Raw genomic sequence first — 20,474 nt, forward strand, 5'->3', positions numbered from 1 at the left:
TTTTCGTTAAAATATTTTGGGTACAACTGAGAGATATCCGACATGGACTCCATACCATGTCATGTCATATCCAACTCAAGTACCATGAGGGATTTGAAGGACACAGGTAGCATATTTCCTCACCAACTGTCCTTGGACAGCAAAGCTTCTCCAAGCTCTCAATATAAGCATCAGTTCATCATTTTCTCCAAGCCATAACAATGTAGTAGGGCTGCAACTTGGGTTCCAGTGAACCTGAATCTGACTGACCCAACCCGAGTTTGGGTTGGGTTGGTTTGTCAAGGTCCACAAGTTGGGTTTGAGCTAAAAACTGTAATTTGAGTTCAGGTTGGGTTCAGGTTGAGCAAATTCGGACCGGGTTAGGTGGGGATGGGAATAGTCACATGTATTTGGGTCCAATTGAGGTGAGTTCGGGTCAGGTTGGGTCAAGTTGAGATCGGGTTGAGTCAGGTTGGGTCAAGCATAGAGGACTTCAGGTTGGGCACCTCAAGTTGGAATTCGGGTCAGGTTGTGTTGCAGGTTGGGTCCTTGTGAGGTCGGTTTGGACTCGGGTTAACCCTCGACCCGACCCGACCACCTGAGTTGCACCCCTAGAATGTAGTTTGGTGCTATTCAAGCTCCCATGAGATGTATTATATGGTATTGTTAAAGGCATGAACACAATTAAATACCTTACAAAAAATGTGATGATCATTGAAGCCCTACCAAGAAGCAGGTTTAGATTATTCTGTACTAAAACATGATACAGAAAGTTGAAAGTTTGGATATCTAGCTTTTGAAATTTGAAAATTAAGTTGATGACTTAAATCTGCCAGAACTCATTCCCAACCATTTAAAGATTCCAACCACAAAATATAGACGACTGTGCGGAAAGAATGAGCTAATGGTTCAAAATGAATGACATGCTAGTGATTCCTTACATAAACAGAAAATTCCAAGCAGCATTCAATGTTGTTAATTATGAATCATGCATTACTGTAGGTGTCTTCTTCTCACCAGACTACGAAAAATATTTGAAAAGGAAACTGATATTTACACCCTCTCTTTTTAATGCATACACCCCCCCTTTTTACTACCATTGGGACTAGAGTAGCACAATACAAGAGGTACAATAATCTAACATGACAAGTAGAAAATGGGATGTAGTGTAAAAAGTAGCTCCGTTAAATTGAAATCTTCACAAATTTCCTCCTGTGAAAAGAAAATTCCAGATCATAGAAATGGAGTACCTTCAATAGACCTAGGAACATATATGGCCAGCCATATGCATAACAAATTGCTCTAAATAGCGACGGATCAGTGCAATATTTAGTTTCTTCAGCTGCCCAACACCTTAACAATGTACTATGACAATGAGAAGGATTCAGTTCATGTGGTAGTTGAATTAGATCTTCAAAGTCAAGTTGCTTTGTCACACCGAGATCCATTACAGAATTGATAGATTTGAAGGTTAGAAGGTGCCAGTAGCTATGAACAGTCCTATCCTACATTTGAGAGCATAAAAACAGCCATCAGATGCAGATTTGTAATTTGCACATAAATAGAGGAAATATAAATGAAAACAAGAAAGCATCAGTGTTCCAAGTTGGCTTTCGTAATCATAATACTCTTTATAAGTATAGATGTCAGGGTAATTGTCATTGCATCTATTATAAAATGAAACTACCAACACAGATATGGTAGACTCTTCTTTCTTTCTTTCTTTCTTTTCCTTTATTTTGATAGGTAAGTATGGGCTCAAACCTGAGACCTCAATGTTGAACACACTGTCTACCATTGAGGCGCGGAACCCAATAGAACCTTCTTGCAATCTTAAGATATAAAGAATATAAGTGGATAATCTCTGTGACACTTCCCCTCAAGCTGAGTTTCTCCATGCATGCATTGAAAGTTTGTTGGAGACATCCTGGAGACTGTCACAAGATATGCATTCCAGCATGGCACATGTCTGGGACACCAAGTAGATGACCCGGCTAAATTATCAGACCGGATCAACTCATCAGGTGGCCATCACATGTACAAAAATGACAGTTCAAAGTTTTTGACAAGGGTCCACAACAAATGTAAATCTGGCCAACCTGATGAGCAGAATGCCTTATTTTTGGACCAGATCATTAACTCAGTTGACCTGAGAAATTTCAGATGTAGAATTGCCCAACCCATCATCAGAAAATGTAAAAGGTGTAGATTCCATCCAATAAGGATAAGTCCGAAAAAGTATGGGCCTAAACAAGAGTTGAGGTTTTCAACACAGAAACCTGAAAACTCATCCAAAAGCAGTGAAACGAAAGGCAACTTGCTGCCAAAATAGTGCTTCATCAAAAGTCAAAGATACACATCAGGTGAGCTCCACCATGTAGATGACCTGTATAAATTATCAGACAGGTGGTCCTCACATGTACAAAAACAACAGTTCAAAGTTGTTGACAAGGGTCCACATTAAATTTAAATTCGTGGCTAGCCTAATGAGCGGAATGGCCAATTTTTGGACCAGATCATTAACTCAGTTGGCCTGAGAAATTTCAGATATAGAATCGCCCAACCCATCATCAGAAAATGTAAAAGGTGTAGACTTCATCTGATAAGTACAAAAAAATATGGGTCTAAACAACAGTTGAAGTTTTCAACACAGAAACCTGAAAACTTGTCCAAAAGCAGTGAAACAAAAGGCAGCCTCTGCCAAAATAGTGCTTCATCAAAACGTCAAAGATCCAAAATACGAGGGTCATTCCACCTACAAATCAGATGCAGCCACATGTAGAGAGGTCTTCTTGGGCTTAGCAAATCTCACAAGCTAAATGCACAACTAGATGAATAGTGAACTACATTCACATGAAACAGAAAATTCCTACAAACCATCAAAATTACTGCAGGGCATTATATCATTCGTATCCACGTATAAAGATTCCCAGGCACTAAAAAATGCTCATCTTATCAAAGAAAGAAGAAAATTTTCCTCGTTTTACACGCAGGCAATTATGATTCTTAAATTTCACAAATAGAAAATTTAAAAACTCAGAATGAAAAATGGTAAACGCAAAGAGACATACAGAATCTCTAATATGGTTTTCCTCCAGATCTTTGCCATCAGAGAGAAGTGCGTCTTCTAGAGAACCAAGTTTCCTGCAGTTTGACAACAATACAGAAAGTATAAATGTCCTTTCTCTTGTATTCTTTTTCCTATGCTGTTCTAAATTAGTGAGAGAAAAATGCATACACAGTGCTAGTTAGGCTTAGTTTTCACCAATACAGATCAAAATAGTAAATGCGATCGTCTATTCTTTTTAAACAGCTCTCAGTTTCCTACTACTAAGAATGCAAGAAACCAAAACAAAAAACAGTTGCCATTTGAATAGTTACAGTGGAGATAAAGTTGAGAAGAGGGATTGAAGATGGCACTCCACTTAGATCATTGGTAGAGCACGTGGATATCTCATTCCCAAGACATATTGTTAGAGAAATGGGTATTTTGGTTAAATGAAGTTTTGGGGTGTTTTTATTGCTTATTTCTCCGGTGTTTCTGTTGTCGGATCCTTCTATTCGGTGATAAGTAGGGAGGTTTATATGGTGGCATCTTTTGGATATGTTTGGCACACTATTGTTATGATTCAAATTGGTGTCTCTTTTTCTTCACCTGTCATTCCTGACATGAATCTTTCTGCCCTTTGTTTATACAGGTAGATCTTGTTTTCATTGTTCTCCCTTGTCCCTCTTTTCTAGAGTTTTCAAAAAGGGAAACTCTAGAAGCATATTTTGGGCATTGCCCAAATTGTGCTGGTCTACATGTCATTTCATTTCAAAGTAGAAATGGCTCCTTGGCTGGCCAAAGCTCTATGCCATTTCTATCGTTTTCAGCATCCAACTCACCCTTCAAGTTCTGCTATTTTCTTTTGCCCCTTGAAAAATCTGGATAGTGTTTGGGCATTGCCCAAATTGTGTTGGTCCACTTGTCTTTTCATGTCAAGTAGAAATGGCTCTTTGACAGGCCAAAGCTCTATCCCATTTGTATGGTTTTCAGCATCCAACTCACCCTTCAAGTTCTGCCATATTCTTTTGCCCTTGAAAATTTTGGATGGTGACCAAATATACCATCTTATAAGAACTGAGAATCATCTGTTGCCCACTAGGATGATGTCCAGCATAAAAAGGCACAAGTGAGTACACCGTAGGCAGTTGTCAACAAGAATCATAAGAACCGTATCAAAGCAAGAGCTTTTTTTTTCTGATTTTGTGAGTCTGATGAGCAAATGAGGGTGATATAATGACAGCTTCAAAAGAATTAAAAAATGTCAACATACTAGATAATCACAATCAACCTCACCATGATCTCATTTTCATTAAGCTCCTACATCATCCATGCCTGTGAAAATAGCACATGGGTGGAAGCAATTCTTCCATGTGTTCTTGGTATCCAAATCCACAGTTTCACATAGAAAAGATTTCCCAGTCTTAAAAATCAAGAAATCAGGGAAAAAAAAAAAAAACTAGTTTTATGATTAAGACAGAACTAGTAGGGAATCACCTGAGGTCCACCTGAGTGGTGTGGGACCTGAGTGGCAGGTGAAGCCTACCTGAGTTCTGGATCGGGCTGATTTTTTGTATGGTCCCTTCTCTCTAGTGAGGCTCATTGGATGAACATGTTGGATTGAACCTAAACACCATGGACATCCCCACTCAAACATTAGGTCTCCTCTCCCCACTGTTCCTTGTGGTGTGACCCACCCAAGTCATTGACCAATCGGAGTTTTGGCCCCATGGCCATAAAAGTGAGTGGCTCACCTGATGGATGGAGTGGATGTCACACAAACAACAGTGACCGCACACATCTCAGGTGTTATTCATGCTAATAGATGGTAAAGAAGCAATGGACTGATGAAAGGATGGATTACATACCTTTTATCTTCTCCATCTTCATGCCTATCTAGGTTGTTAGATACACTTTAGATTTTTAGATTTAGATACAGAGAATTTTTATTTTTATTTTTAGAATGATAGGCAATTAGGTAACCATTGAAGAAGTGGGATGGTGGTTTGATATAGGTGAGTGGTTACTATAAGTCTATAACTTCATGGTGCGTGTGAAAGGGAGGGGGATAGGAAGAAAGAATGAAAAAGGGAGTAGGGCAGCCATGTGCTGCCCGAAAACCAAATTCTCTTAGTGTATTTATTGGAAATGGAGATTGTTTTCAACATGATTATTTACTTGCAAACACTGCATTTTGAAAATATTAATCTGGCGGGGGTTACCTTTTTTCAGTAGATCCCCGTATAATTCTGGCAACATTGATAAACACACCAAATGTGACACCCGCTACAAAAGAGCAACTCTCTTTGATGCATCTTATTGCCTGTCAGAAAAGGTTTACAATAAATTCATATGTTGTCCCAAAGGCACTAGCTCGAGACAATTTACATCAAAATCAACTTATATGCTAAAATGGTTTTTTTTTTATAATAAACACTCCAAACATGTGTGATTCAAAAGACCTATGGAAGCATTCAGCACAAAGCCAATTAAGCATGCTTGGGAATCCTCGGCAGACGCCCAAGTGCTACCTTAATCTAGCAAATGAGAACTCATGCTAGGAAAGAATCAATTCCATTTCAATTTTTAAGATTGTGAAAGGGATCTTCAACCCAATACCAGTCAATTATGCACATGCATTGAGAAGGAAAGAAAAAACAATTTATGATGGTACCTCCAATGACAAAAATGATGTCTGTAAGCGAGGGATCTCCAAGAAAGATTTTGCTATCCACCAGAAACATAAGACCCGGTTGAAAAATATTAGGGACCAGTATTCACATTTCGAGAATAGCAAAATAGTCATCTGCAATTCAATAAAACAAAGAAGGAACATGAACAAAGTAATCGTCTACCATGTACAAATTTCATGGTCATGTAAGGCAACAACTTAAGTTTAGAAAGCTTACCCATGACATAAATTGGGACCATCTAAAGAACCATTCATGATGAACAATAGTGTGTCCTTGAAGGACAGCCTTCAACAGATAAAAGATATCATAAAAGGATAAACATGCTGCAAGAGCAGGTAGAAAGAGCAAGAACACCTTCTCCAAAATATGCATCCTTGAAATCTACAAAAATAAAAAATAAAAAATAAATGTTATAATCAAACAACTATGCTCAAATCGCATTGCATGAGAAAAACAAAGTCCATTGTCCTGCTACTCAAAATAAACATGAAAAGAAGAAACAAATTAGAGATGATTGAAAGCTTAATTGAAGCCCACATACAGTTTAAAAAGTAATGCTAGTTATGGGCCTTATCGCAGTTAGGCGTGTTCAAGGTAGCTGTGAATGAGATAGTTGTGCAATGGAGGTAGGCTAGTCATTCTTTCATTTACAAAATATAAGGGCTATATATAATGGCGACCAACGAGCTTTGCTAAGCCCACACACCTTGTACAATAAATCTCATGTATATGCCACACGTGTGTCAGCATAGCACGATAAGTCTGAGATCCAATCCATCCATCAGAACAGCACTACTATATTGATGCCCTAGGACAAGAATCAGGTTGATCCACCGGGGTGGGCCACAGTTTGCAAAATAAATGTACGGCTAAGAAAAACTTAACTGAAGTTTTGCAACCCATCTACCTGTTTCCAATATTGGGGCCCACATGCTGATTGCACCATATTTTATTTTTGGGAAAACATGTAAAAGGTCGGACCAACCTGATGGATGGATTAGATCTCACACTAGTAACATGCTGGCACATGTGTCGTGTGTATATGAACTTTATTGCATGCATATGTGTGCTTAGCAAAGCTCGCAACCAACCTTATGTTTACATAACATGCAAAAACCTGGCAATTAGTTGAGTCCATGGTCTGGCCAAGAAACAAGCATTTCTTAAGAAAAAAATTAATCAATTTTAACCATTTCTGAGAAATTTGTAGAGTCAATGATGAACTTTACCTTTTTCAAAAACAGGAAGCACAAAGTAAACTTTTTATGTTTTGACAGAAGAAAGTAAACATTTTGTCTCCTCTGTTTGTTTCTTTTAGTTGTATCTTTGCAAGTGCTACTGTGAGGGTAAGGGAATGTGCAAACTCATCCATATTCCTATTTGAAAAATGTAAGTAATCCATTTTTGCCCAACTCTTTTATCTCAAATAACCAAAACTGCTCATATTTACACACGAAATATACCAACATGTAAGGCTGCATTTACATGACAATTGATTTGGAATGCAAACATTCAATTTTATCAAGAACATGACAAAAGGTAATGATGTTTCCTACTGTTTGTAATCACAGAGTGCCCTAAGTTTGGAGTTCCATTCAAGTGCTACTCAAAAGTGATGCAATTGCAATTAGGAGTCAGACCCTGAATATGAATGCAAGGTAAAAATATTTGTTTTCACTTTATTAGGGTTCTTGTTGCAATTCAGCTTGAAAATGCATCTATACACACAACTATTGGCATTATCAGTCACATACTACTGATATCAAAGTTAATGAATTAAGCAAAATTTCAAGAGAAAACTGGATATGTTCTTTCAACATAAAAAGATTGGTGTCCCGCCAGAACTATAGTTGTTGCCTCATCATTGGTCGAGTGCATAGGTCCCACCTGAAAAATAATAAGAGGTCATAAAAGTTGAGAACTATAGCACTCCTGAACTGCTAAACTAGTCTTCTATGCAAGTTATCTCCCATTTGAAATCATCCTCCCTCTCCTCCATGTGGGGCACTCTACTTAGTTCTATGCAGTGCCATCCACCATACACTTTGCAAACATGCTGAAACAGCAGTGATTGGACAACTCCAGCAAGTTGATTGTTCTGATTTACGCATGTTGAATGTGGAATTTTGCTCATTTTTTGTAATCATCCCTTTTTCCAGTCAATTATTTGGATACTCATCTCAGTCCAACCACCTTGCTTCTTGGGATATGGACCATCCATGTGGTGGCCCACCAACTCAATGGTCATGATCACTGTACATATGTGACATGTGTACAAGAGAGATTTTCTCATGTGCAATCCATGTAATGCAATGTAGAACATGTGTTGTAATATCATTCTTTTTACACCATTAACAACAGCAGAAATACCCCAAAACAACTAAACAAATGTGCATAATAAACAAATTAACCATGCGTGCATGAATAATATCACATCTTGTGGAAAACCATGAACATACCTCAATATGACTCATGGCTAGTCCAATCCAATGTTCGTAGGGCACTGTCGGTTATAATGCTCCTAGTTGCTTAGGAATATAGGGATTTACACACATATACCAACTAGTGTTTGAAGTATCCATATTGCACTATGTATCAAACCCTTGGGATACAAAAACATCACAGGAAATATCATGTATCACAGTCTTAAGTGAAACATTGGAGAAACTTTAGGGAAATGGTGGAATTTTTCATGAAACTATAGGAGATGCTGCAAGACTCATGATTACACTCTTAGAGCCTAAAATATTGGGGGGGTGGGGGTGTGGGGCTACTCATAATGGTCTTCCATTGTTTAGGGGAGAAAAAAATGCTCCGTGTCAAACAACCACTTGCTCTAAAAGCTCGAGCTGTTAGAGGATGGCATATCAATGTATATCAAGGGACTTTAACACTCCGAAATCACTCTTTGTTCCCGTTTTCTCCACCAAATTCATGTTTTCATGGGAAACAAGTCAACTGTGTTTGTTTAAACACAACTACAAAGAGAATCCCCAAAAAGATTTGGGCAAAATAGTTTATTTTTCTGATTTACAGTGATTTACACTGGTTTTAGTCAAGATGTCACAAATATCAACCAAATACCAATGATATATCAGAAAAATATAGAAAATCTTATGATATCTCGGCATGTATCGATGATGTTATTATTGCTAGATGGGAATTTTTGTATCGCCAGATGGTTCTGTATCGCTGACTTGCGATACCAAAACTATGGGCTGATATATTGGTTGAGACATTGGATACATTGAACATCAATACCAACCATATGATCCCATCAATCTGGAAGTTTGTTTTCTTTTTTGTGGTCTTCCATTTACTAAGTAATGGAGGGGATGCATAGGACCATCTCTAAACAAGCTGATCCTTTAGAACCATATAATGGGACCCCCAAATGGATTGTACTTGTTTTTCATGTACAGCGTCGATCGTCCTATTTATGGGCTATCAATCAGATGGTTAGCATCATCTAGTCAGTTTATTCTTGCAAGATGTAACATGAAGTGTGGGCCAGCTACTGACGGTCCATATGTTTTAGACTGTCCCTTTGCAACTATGAGTGCTATAACTTGTAGTGCTCTAGGGACAACGGATCATCCCTCTTAAAGGATATTTTAGCCAATCAATGAAAACCAATAGAAACCACAACAAAGTAAAGCACAGAATACATACCTGATTCCGTCGAACATTCTTGTTTTGCAGTCCAAGTGTAACAATCATAACTATAGTCACCACATTCACTCCGAAACCAAACACCGTATGAGAAATAGTGTTAAGGAAAAACGAGTAAAGAAGATAGTTACCATCCACCTCGGCCAGTGTCACACGTGTAAGAAATCCAATCCATCCACAAGGTGAGCCCCATCATCAAGAGCATGTAGCAAAAATTAGGCTGATCCAATCATCAGGTAGGCCACGCTTCTACATTGAGTCATCTTGTCAGCCTTCTTTCCATACGATTGGCCTGCCTGATGCATGGATCGCCTGATCTTTTGTGAAAGAGGCAGTGTAGTACAAGGTACACCTGCAGCATACCTATACTATATCTTTGTATGGCACTGTACTGGTAAAAGTATCAAACTCGTATGATATTGTTAAGAGGCAGCGTAGTATAAGGTACACCTGCAGCATACATATACTATATCTTTGTATGGCATTGTACTATACAAGTATCATCCTTGTACTATATCTTTTTATACACATGATTTTGCCAATTCCCATCAACATGGGGAGAATTACATTCAATGGGCCTTTCATTTCAGACATTTTGTTGAAGCCAAGTGATTGGTTGGATTTTTGGACCGTTCAACAGTTGAATCAGCCGATAAAATATGAAAAACTGAGTGGCACATGAACAACTCCAAAGTAAAATTTGGATCATGAATATTGTTTATTTAAGCATTGGATTGACACTACAATAATTTTCCATTGCATATGAGACATGGGGTCATCTTGATCATAAACTCTCTCATTTTCACTGGTATGAATCTTGCTTCCCATTTGTTGAACTGTCCTCTTCAAAAACAACTACTCGTATAAATATCCCCACATACTATCCTATTGGACTGCTTGTCATTTTACCTCATCTACCCACGCCGACTACTCAGTGGAACCATGGATCACGAAGAACATCTGTTTTAACCGCAGTCCCCATTACCTTCATCTTCTGTGATTCCAAACAACACAGGATAGAGGATTCCTACACCACCTTCTCCACTTGGTCTTGATGTCCTTGCTGAACTACCTTGAACAACCACAAAATTCCTGGTCTTCTGAATCTACCCAGGCAATGACTACATGGTCCAGGTCTGGTTTTCATAAATCATGTGTGCTCTCCTCCACCCGGCACCCTGATGAATCTTCAATGATAATACTGAACCATCTTGCTTCACTCAAGCAAATAAGGACCTAAATTGGCATATTGTAATGGTTGAGGAATCTGATGCCTTAAAAATAAGAGGTGGTCCTTGGTTCCACCCATGCCCAACATGAATATTTTTGGCTGCAAGTGGGTGTTCAAGTTCAATTGACAGGCTGATAGATCTGTTGGCCACTATAAAGCCCAACTTGTTGCTGAAGGGTTCGCTAAGCTAGCTAGCATAGATTCTAGTGAGACCTTTTCTGCACAGTTATGAAGCCCGCCACAATCCAAATGGTTCTCTCACTTGTATTATTTAAAAATTGGCTTATTAAACAACTAGATGTTCAAAATGCATTTTTACATGGCATAACTACAAGAGGTGTGAATGAAGCAACCTTGTTTTTATGATCTTCGCTTTCCATATCATGTTTGCAAGCTCCACAAGGCTCTTTATGGGCTTAAACGAGCCCACAAGCATGGTTTGAGAGGTTTAGGCATTATCTATTGGAGCTTGGGTTCATTGGCTCTAAGGCCGATGCTTAGCATTTTATTCAACACATGGGTGCTTCCATACTAATTATTCTCATTTATGTCGATGACAAAGTCTTAAGAAACAATGATCAATATGATATTGAGACTCTTCTTACCAAACTCAATCACAATTTGCCATCAAAGACTTGACCACCGATGGGGTTAATTTATCTCAAGACAAGTATAACACAAATATTCTAAAATGAGCAAAGATGGATGGCAGGTCCTTATCCTTGCCTCGATGGTAGACTCCCAGGAGTTTCAACATGAGGTCTGAGGTTCAAGTACCCATAGGTGGTGAAATCCCACTACGGCATGAGTGCAGGGTGGGTGTGGGGTGCATGTGTAGAGAGAGAGAGAGAGAGAGAGAGAGAGAGAGAGAGAGAGAGCAAAGATGGATGGCTCAAAACCCTATAATATGCCCATTAGCTCTTGTGCTCAGCTTTCCAAGTATTCAGGGGAGCCTCTATATGACACAATTGAATATAAGAGCATCGATGGGGCCTTACTGTATCTCCCACTCACTAAGCTAGACATCACCTTTTTAATACATCAAATCTGCAAATTTATGCATGGGCCAACGTCTGAAAATTTGGTCTATTGTGAAGTAGATCCTATGCTATCCTAAGTCACCATCTTGTTTGGGCTTCACCTTTGTCGTTCCCTCAATCTTCACCTAACTGCCTTCTCAGATGTTGACTGCGGAGAATGCTCTAATGATAGACAATGCACTAGTGGCTATTACATTTATTTGGGGACTAATTTAAACTCCTAGGCTCCAAGAAACAAGTTACAGTGGCTCAATCTAGTGCTGAGTCAGAATATCAAGGCTTGACAAATACTACCGCTAAATTGTCTTGGATACAAATTTCAATTGCTATTATGTGATCATGGTGTGTATGCTCATGATCCACCTCTTGTGTGGTGTTACAATGTTAGCATCACATACATGATTACAAACCCTGCCTTCCATGCAAGAACCAACATGTCAAGATTGACTACCACTCTATTGGGTAAAAAAGTATCTTGAAAAGAACTTGACGTTTGATATGTATTCAGCCATTATCAAATCACCTATGTCTTCACCGAAGCGTAGCATCACTCGTTTTCAATTTCTCCAAGACAAGCTCATGTTACTCACAAGACCATTCACTTGAGGGGGCATATGGGAGGATTCTCTCCCAATCAATGATTAACAATTCTCATGTGGGGCCCACACATCTGTTGTGATTGAAAAGGAGAGAAATGGCTAAACTTTTCTGGTAAGAGAAACTTATATAATGTGTTGGAATCGTTGTAGTGTCTTTAGAGGATTTGTTCTGGTGTGCGGCCTTGTTGAGTGTGAAATATTGCATATTTTCCCTAATTGTGCATTAGTTTTATAAGCATAGGTGTGCTAAATTGATCTAATTACATGTGTTTTGCTATGTAAGGTGATTTGAAGAGCTAAGATGAAAAGGATGATTAAAGTAATGATTTAAAGCTCGAAAAATGACTAAGTGAATGATTGAATCTATGGAGGACAATATTGAAAAATTCAAGTGCCAAAGATCTAAGAATACCAAGCACTAAAGATGGAGAATAGTCTGAAATATCACATAGTCGAATAATAGAAATAATAGATTGTTCGGTCTCACCTAAGGTTGGTTCGGTCTGACCAAAGGTGTCAAAAACAGTCCAGCAAGAAACTGTGATTTTCAAACTTAATTCGGCTCGAGCTTCGTACGACCAAAGTGATGTTTGGTCCCACCAAAGGAAGGTTCGGTGTGACCTGAGGGAGACAGAGTTTAGAGGTATTTTGAGGAAATTTGACTGCAACCAAAAGACCCCTTCGATGTAACCGAAGCGTAACAAAGGTGCAGAAATTCAAGACGATGAAAAGTCGATACGAAATTTTCCTATTTAAAGGGGTGATTTATGTTATTTTTAAATACAAATTAAGGCATAGAAGAGAGAGCAAGAGGTTGCAGAGCTTCTACGGAGCCATTCTTCTTCTTCAATCTTTCGGTTCTAAGTTGTTTTTCATGTTTTTGTTTGAGTTTAGTACAATTATGACAATGGTTGGCTAAATCTCATAGTTAGGGCTAAGAGGTGAAGCTTGTAGTTATTTTTAATGTTTTAGTTTACTTCGATTCAAGTTATTTGGTTTGAATGATGAACAATTCATTGATTTTGGTTTAAATAAAGCTTTGGTTTTTTACTTTAATCCAATGTAGACTCCAAGCACTTTGGATGCTTAGGAAGGCTAAGATTGCTTGCTTATCTCCTTTGCAATGGATTGATTCGTAAAATTCATTGATCAATCATAAACTAAGGGCACAATAGATACTTTAAATTTCTTGCGATCAATAACTTGGTGCTTCATATGGGAACTGAATCAATTGAAGTTCAATTCTCTTTTGGTTTGTGAATTATGAATTAACTGCTCTATTATACGGCTGGATACGATATGACTTCGATTCTAGTTGAGTTATCTAATTGAATCAAGTGAATTAGGCATTGAGAATGACAAGAAGTAGATCCCTAGCACTAGAAGATAGTATATGTAGATGTACAAATGCACATTTACAATTTGAATTACAAATTCAAAGGTTGGTTGAGATAGGGCAAGGATAATGTTGTGAATATCCTTAATCCCTGATTTCAGAGATAATCCTCTAATAGGATCATTACAACAAATTATATCAGCAAACAAATAAGACTAAGAGAGTTCATCAGGATCATGAACAGTCTCATTTTTTTCATCAGTATGAACTCTCCCATTATACACTAGGACAAGCCCATTCACGAATGCTACAACTGGTATGTGGCCCTTTGGACTAGAAAAGACCCTATGCTTCCTGAGTCTGTCCCCAAAACATCCCTCGCGGATGTGATCAAAATACAGGCTTAGCAGTCATTTGGATGCTGTAAAATCCTTAAATTGTAAAGATTTAGTTTACATGTAAACTATTTACAACTGGAGTTTGGAAGGGAGAAAAGGGGTGTAAACAGTTTCCATGTTGTAAACAGTTGACAACTTTTGCTCTGCTTTTCTTTCCCACAATGAAGGAGAGTTTTATATTACAGTTAAAGAGTTTACAAGCTAACATGCAACAGATCTGAATTCCTTTTAAATAGAGGGTTACTCCCTCCCTCCATTTTTCCCAAAAAATAAAAAAAAAATCAGGCCATTTAAAAAATCATTTGGGCCCACTTTTGTGGCCCAATTGATGCTTGATTTAGCTTAAGGATCGACCCAAGGCTTTATCAAGATGGGCTCAACCCAATGCCATATCGTATATCAAGCACTTTATCTGATTTTGAAGATTTTGGTGGGATTCACCACTCCAAGCTCTGTCTGTGTGAATGCCCACTTTCTCGCTTGTAAACACTCTACAAGTCAGCCAGCCAAACACAGAATTGTTTACCTATAAACATTTTACCACTTCAAGCCAAACATGACAGGATGTAAACAATTTACAGGAATAAAGTATTTGCAACTCAAAACTGTACAAGCATTAAAATTAAATTAAATTAAATTAAAAACTTAATTTCATATCACTCAATTCCTTATGAATACGTGCCTAGAATTTGAGTCTGTTATGTGTCTGCCCACCTTTTGAACAACTTAGATGCTGTACACATGTGACACGGTGGCATGACAATCTTGAATGGATTGTAACTTACTGTCCATTACATATTTCCTTGGGGAGAAAATTAAAAAAGAAATTAAATTAGAAGGGCACTCATTTGATACTCTGGAAGTGTAAGTCGCCTGATAATTAGGTACTCAGAATTATACAGACCAACTAAATTGTGGAACCCACTCTAATTAAGTCACATATGCAAAATCAGATTGGTCGAACAATCCCGGCCTCTTCTTAGTTGACACTTGTTATTAAAATAATACCATTTGATTTTTTTTTTTCATTTTAAACATCGAATATCTGTCCACCTATCCGATAGTCAGATAATCAAATAATCTTAATTTTTGCTTCATAGTACACACAAACTGGGACCCACAATTTGGACAGCTTAATTTGAATGATTAAGTAATTTCTTAGTGCCTGCGTATCATCGATCCCACTCTGCCAGAGTATCAAAGTTTCTCTCAAAAAAAAAAAAAACAGATTCATTCTCTATGTCATTGAAAGAACAGAATTCGCTGAAAAAAAAAAAAAAAAGGATATATGTTCTCGAAGCACTTGGAGAAACTATTTCCATCCCAAACCTGTAAAATTAAAGAACTAATTACCAAAATATTTCCACCAAAACTTCTCAGAATTACTCAAAAATAGCTCTAATTGCAACAGATTTTTTACTATTTCTTTTGTTTTTCTTGTTTTTTCATTTGCTTTAAGTATGGAAAATCAAAGATGAAAACTTACGGTTGGAGAATTAGGGCAGATGAAATTCAAGAATCCCATTTTGTTTCCTTCTCTCTTTTTTTTTTTCCTTTTTTCTGAGCAGAGAGAGAGAGCGCCAAAGAGGGAGGGGAGAAGGAGAGTACGGTTTTTGAAGTGCATTTGTATTCGGGGAGTTATTTCATACTCTGGCAGAGTATGAAGCTTGATACGCAGGCGTGCAAAAGTTGTACACGTGGCTTACATAACTTCGAATTAAACCAACTAAATTATGGTACCCACCGTCTCCAACCAGTCCCAAAATTAGATTGGTTGAATAATACTAACATCTGGTGGACGATTGTTTGTTGAAAATAGGACCACTGAATACTTTTCATTCTTAACCGTCCAATAAATAGCTAGATATTCCCATAAGCTTGATTATTTTTTTTTTTCATGATACATCTAAATTAGGCCTCACAGTTGGGATAGACATTGCCACATAAGCAACTTTTAAGCGCCAGTGTACCATCTACCACAATCTACCAAAGTATGAGAGCTTTGCGCTATGTATTTTTAGATTTTTATCACTTAAATCTCACCTTTTATCTATTGGCTTTTCTGAATGCTCCCAAATTTTATAATATTAAATTAATTTGCACAAATATACTATTTGCATACGAAAATACCTTTACTTTCATATGTAGCTATTACTTCTATAGTGAAAAGTGTATACAACTATGAATAATTGAGCGAGCCTAACATGAAATTGAGCGGAGTTTCCTTAACAAGGTGGCAATAAAATTTCATTTGAAGCTCATTCAATTTCATGTTAGGCTCGCTTAATTTCATTTGAAGCTCGCTCAATTTGACATTAGCCTTGTTCAATTTCCTGTTAGACTCATTCAATTTCATTTGCAGCTACCTCAATTTCATATTAGCCTCGCTTAATTTCATGTTAGACTCGTTCAAATCATTTGAAGCTCACTTAATTTCATGTTAGGCTTGCTTAATTTCATTGAAAGTCATTGAATTTCATGCAATGCTTGTTGAATATCATATGAAGCTCGCTCAATTCCATTCGAAGCTTACTCAGTTTTATGTGATCCTTGTTCAATTTCATGTGAAGCTTGCTCAATTTCATTCGAAGCTTACTCAAATTTATGTGATGCTTGTTCAATTTCATGTGAAGCTCGCTTAATTTCATCTGAGGCTCGTTGAATTTCTTGTTATGCTCACTCAATTTCATTTGAAGCTCATTGAATTTCATGTGAAGCTTGCTCAATTGCACTTGAGGCTCATTGAATTTCATGTAATGCTCATTGAATTTCATGTGAAGCTCACTTCATTTTATTTGAGGCTTGTTAAATTTCATGTGAAGCTTGCTTAATTTCTTTCGACGCTAGTTAAATTTCATATTAGGTTTGCTCAATTTCATATTAGCCTCGCTCAATTATTCACAACTGTATGTACTTTTCACTATAGAAGCAATGACTACGAATCTAATTATATCTGTATTCATAAAACTAATGGCTACGAATCTAATGAAGCAATAACTATGTTACCAATGACTACGGCCTTGCTACAGTTATAATTCATAGCCATATGTCTTTAGGTACAGCCTTTGGCCTCTTTTCATATAGTGAACAATGCCACCGTCGGCAAGATATAGTCCCACGGTGCCACCATAAAAACAATGGTATTTTCATCTACAAATAGTGTCCATACAAAATAGTTTAGTCTTGAAAAGTAAAACTTGGGAGCATACAAAAAAACAGGTGGGTAAATATATGAGGTTTATAGTCATAAAAATCTCAGGGCTGCGGTATGATGGTCCAAGATGTAAATATTACATTGAATGGATGATCACGCAAATAGGCAGCCCTTTCTTAAACATCAGCTTCCGAGCCACCGACTAAACGGGTTGGGATTTTATGATTCGATAGCGACCCATCCAATGAGAAAGCGGATTACCCGTCACCGGGAGATAAACTTGTGCCCGGGGCTGCGTGGGGTCAATAGATATGTCCATGATAAATCCACTCCGTCCATATGTTTTGAAAGATCACAATAGAACAGTAATCTGAAAATCAGGAACATAAGAATACTCAGGTGGGCCACACCAAACGAAACAGTAGGAATGGAAACTTCCACCGTTGAAACCTTCCTGGAGCTGACCATGATGTTTATATGACATCCAAACCGTTCATGAGGTTATTACCATTCAGATAATCTCTAGGCACAAATATCATACTGATACGAAACTTATGTCAACCAAGGCGTTCAATCCCTTTTGTTTCGTATAATATGGCCCACATGAGTTTTGGATCTACCTGATTTTTATAATTCTATCTATTGTGGTCTTATAAAACAGATGGACGGAGTGGATTTGTCAAGGACATCTCCGTGGGCTCCACAAAGCCCTGGGCACAGGAATATCTCTGTGCTGCCCGGGTCATTGGCAATCCTCTTACGTATCGGACGGGACATATACCCTTTTTCCATCAGAAAAAGTTTAATACTCTGGCGGACTGTGATGGATTATACGCAGGAACTTAGAAATTGCATAAAGTAGCATACAAGTCAAGATAAACTATCCGAGTTAGGTTCCTATTTTAGATGTATCATAAACCAGAAATTAAGATTATTTCTATCATTTGAGTGCCAGATTCGTGGACTTTTATTGGACAGCTGAAATGCAAATATCCAACGGTCCTATTTCAACAATCAGCGTCTAAGAATCGGATGTGAGGATTGATCAAGCAATCTGATTTTGCAATCTAACTTAGAAACAGTGGCTTCCACGATTTTAGTCCGTTTAATTTGAGTTAATTTGTGCTACGTGTACATTTTCTGAGCGCATGCGTATCAAGAACAGTACCAGAGTGTCGTATAAAGCGCCTTTCACTTTAAGTCTTTAACGATGATTGTTTCAGTAGTCCATGGGACGACTTAGAAGTGTAGTAATGAGAGACATCTTCCGTACATGTCGCTCCCAACGACGGCTAGAACCATTATTCACGTGAAAATTTCATACTGATTGGGCAATCACAACCATCCAAATAATGGACCTTACTTCACGAAACTTGAACTGATGGCCTGTTCAATTGTTAACCATCACCGTTCATATTATGTTGGCCCCGAATACATCATCCCTTTGGTTGGAATCATGCATCATGGTCGATTTACAGTGTGGCCCGTTGGATGAATCGGATAAGGTGGGCCTTGTTGAGATTGGGGGTCCGAGATCTACACATTATCGCTACTCCCGCGAGTTACCAAACGTCTGTGAGCATGTGTGCAGCACTCCGTATCTTTGTCAAACATAACACTGATAAGCACGAAATATTCTTCCCGCTTGTCCGGTCGAACTCCGCAGATTCGCACGCGCACAATCAGTGTAGAGATTGAAAAGGCTATTCGCGTGACACGTGCAATGCTTCCACATGTATATGGGACCTGGTTTATTCATCAGGTACCTTGTCCAAATTCATTCCGGCCCACCATCATGTCGGCCATTATGATCCCTTGATTGGAGGCGTTTGGTCAGTTTTAACTAACAGTCCATTTTTTAGTTAGATCCACATGATGAATTCATAGATTAGTTTTGGTTAAGGGTAATCTGCCATGGCCCTACCTGATGAATGGTCCAGATCTTTCACACATGTTTCATGTTGTCATATGTACCATTGGTCACCCATATAAAGATATCCTCGCGCGAATAACCTTAGCGACTCTGGTTATTCCTTTGCTTGCGATCGATCGTGCGGTCCACCTCAGAAATGCGGTCCTCTGAAAAGCAGTAGATTCCGACCGCCCACCTTTACTTTGGGGCGGAAGCGGATGAGGTGTTACCCTTACCATGTGGGGCCCACCTTGATTAATATTTTGTATATCCACGCCATCTATCCGTTTTCCCATATCATTTTAGAACACGATTCCAAACTTAATTAGACCCCATTCTCACGTGGACGACACCATTGGAAACAGTGGTGAATGACCATTAAAAGATTTTTGTGGCCCCAAAAAGTTTTGGATCAAGCAGATATTTATATTTTACCTTCATCCAGCTCTGGTTGTCCCTATCAACGGGTTGGATGAAAAGGAAACATTACAGTAGGCATTGCTGTGGACCTTCGGAAGTTTTTAATGGTGGTCATTCAATCATCACTGTTTACTGAGGTGTGGTCCACTTGGGATTTGGATGCGCTTAATTTTTGGCACCATGTCCTAAAATGGGCTGGAAAAACGGATGGACGGCGTGGACATACAACACATCATCAAGGTGGGCCCCAAAGCGGTCTAAAAAATTAAGTAGATCTAAACCTTAGGTGGACCACACCTTAGGAAACAGTTGTGATTGAACGCAGATCCATAATGTTTATTTCCATCCAAACCGTTGAGTAGGCCCAAAAGATCTGGATGAAGATGAAATACAAGATCAGCTTATCAAAAACTCGTGTCCTAAAATGTTTCTAATGGTCATTTTTTTCTAGTGGTGTGGTCCACCTGAGATTTGGATCTGCTTAACTTCTCTAATAACGTCCTCAAATGATCTGATAAAACAGATGGGCGGCATGGATATACAAAAAATTCATCAAGGTGGCCCCACACGACAAGGGCAACACCCACTAAGCCTATACCAGGCTAACACCTAATCCGCTCCCTTCACCGAATCACCTTTGTATGTGCAAATATACCGGGTCCTGAGAGTCCTGATCTCGACCCGTTTAATAATCGGGTCTGGTTCTATATTTTGGTTCCAACCTAAGGCATTCCCAAATTGATCCCTACGTGATTCCTTTTTCTTCTTCTTCTTCTTCTCTCTCTCTCTCTCTCTCTCTCTCTCTCTCTCTCTCTCTCTCTCATTAAGATGATGAAATGATCCCATATTGCGGTTTTATATGTACTTGTACATAAACCTATTGTTTTTTAGCACCAATGTGAAAAATGTGTTAGGTGGGAGAACATTCGACCCACCAACCTTTACTGGGTTTGATTTGAAAGGGTATCTCACGGAATGAAAATTACCTCCAATA

The 20,474-nt window shown here is 38.4% G+C and overlaps 1 protein-coding gene across 9 annotated transcripts in view; it reads right to left on the reverse strand.

Annotated features, from left to right (window-relative positions):
• The window catches only part of LOC131217009 (ABC transporter C family member 13), an 86,155-nt gene extending 70,561 nt beyond the window's left edge, over positions 1 to 15,594 (reverse strand). For 4 of the 9 annotated variants that reach the window (XM_058211693.1, XM_058211690.1, XM_058211688.1 and 1 more), the window contains exons 1-8: positions 15,481 to 15,591; positions 15,283 to 15,323; positions 9,391 to 9,475; positions 5,935 to 6,099; positions 5,700 to 5,831; positions 5,248 to 5,348; positions 3,051 to 3,123; positions 1,230 to 1,484 (exon numbers count right to left, since the gene is read on the reverse strand). In XM_058211693.1, coding sequence (XP_058067676.1) covers positions 1,230 to 1,484; positions 3,051 to 3,123; positions 5,248 to 5,348; positions 5,700 to 5,831; positions 5,935 to 6,099; positions 9,391 to 9,475; positions 15,283 to 15,323; positions 15,481 to 15,519 — 891 coding nt within the window. In that variant the 5' untranslated portion in view covers positions 15,520 to 15,591. Of the gene's footprint in view, positions 1 to 1,229; positions 1,485 to 3,050; positions 3,124 to 5,247; positions 5,349 to 5,699; positions 5,832 to 5,934; positions 6,100 to 9,390; positions 9,476 to 14,676; positions 15,324 to 15,480 lie in introns of all 9 variants that reach the window. The other 5 variants (XM_058211694.1, XM_058211692.1, XR_009157154.1 and 2 more) reach the window with 4 other exon arrangements.
• Positions 15,595 to 20,474: the final 4,880 nt, after the last annotated feature.

The sequence above is a fragment of the Magnolia sinica genome, chromosome 10 (assembly GCF_029962835.1).
Source record: "Magnolia sinica isolate HGM2019 chromosome 10, MsV1, whole genome shotgun sequence".
Taxonomy (NCBI): Eukaryota; Viridiplantae; Streptophyta; class Magnoliopsida; order Magnoliales; family Magnoliaceae; genus Magnolia; species Magnolia sinica.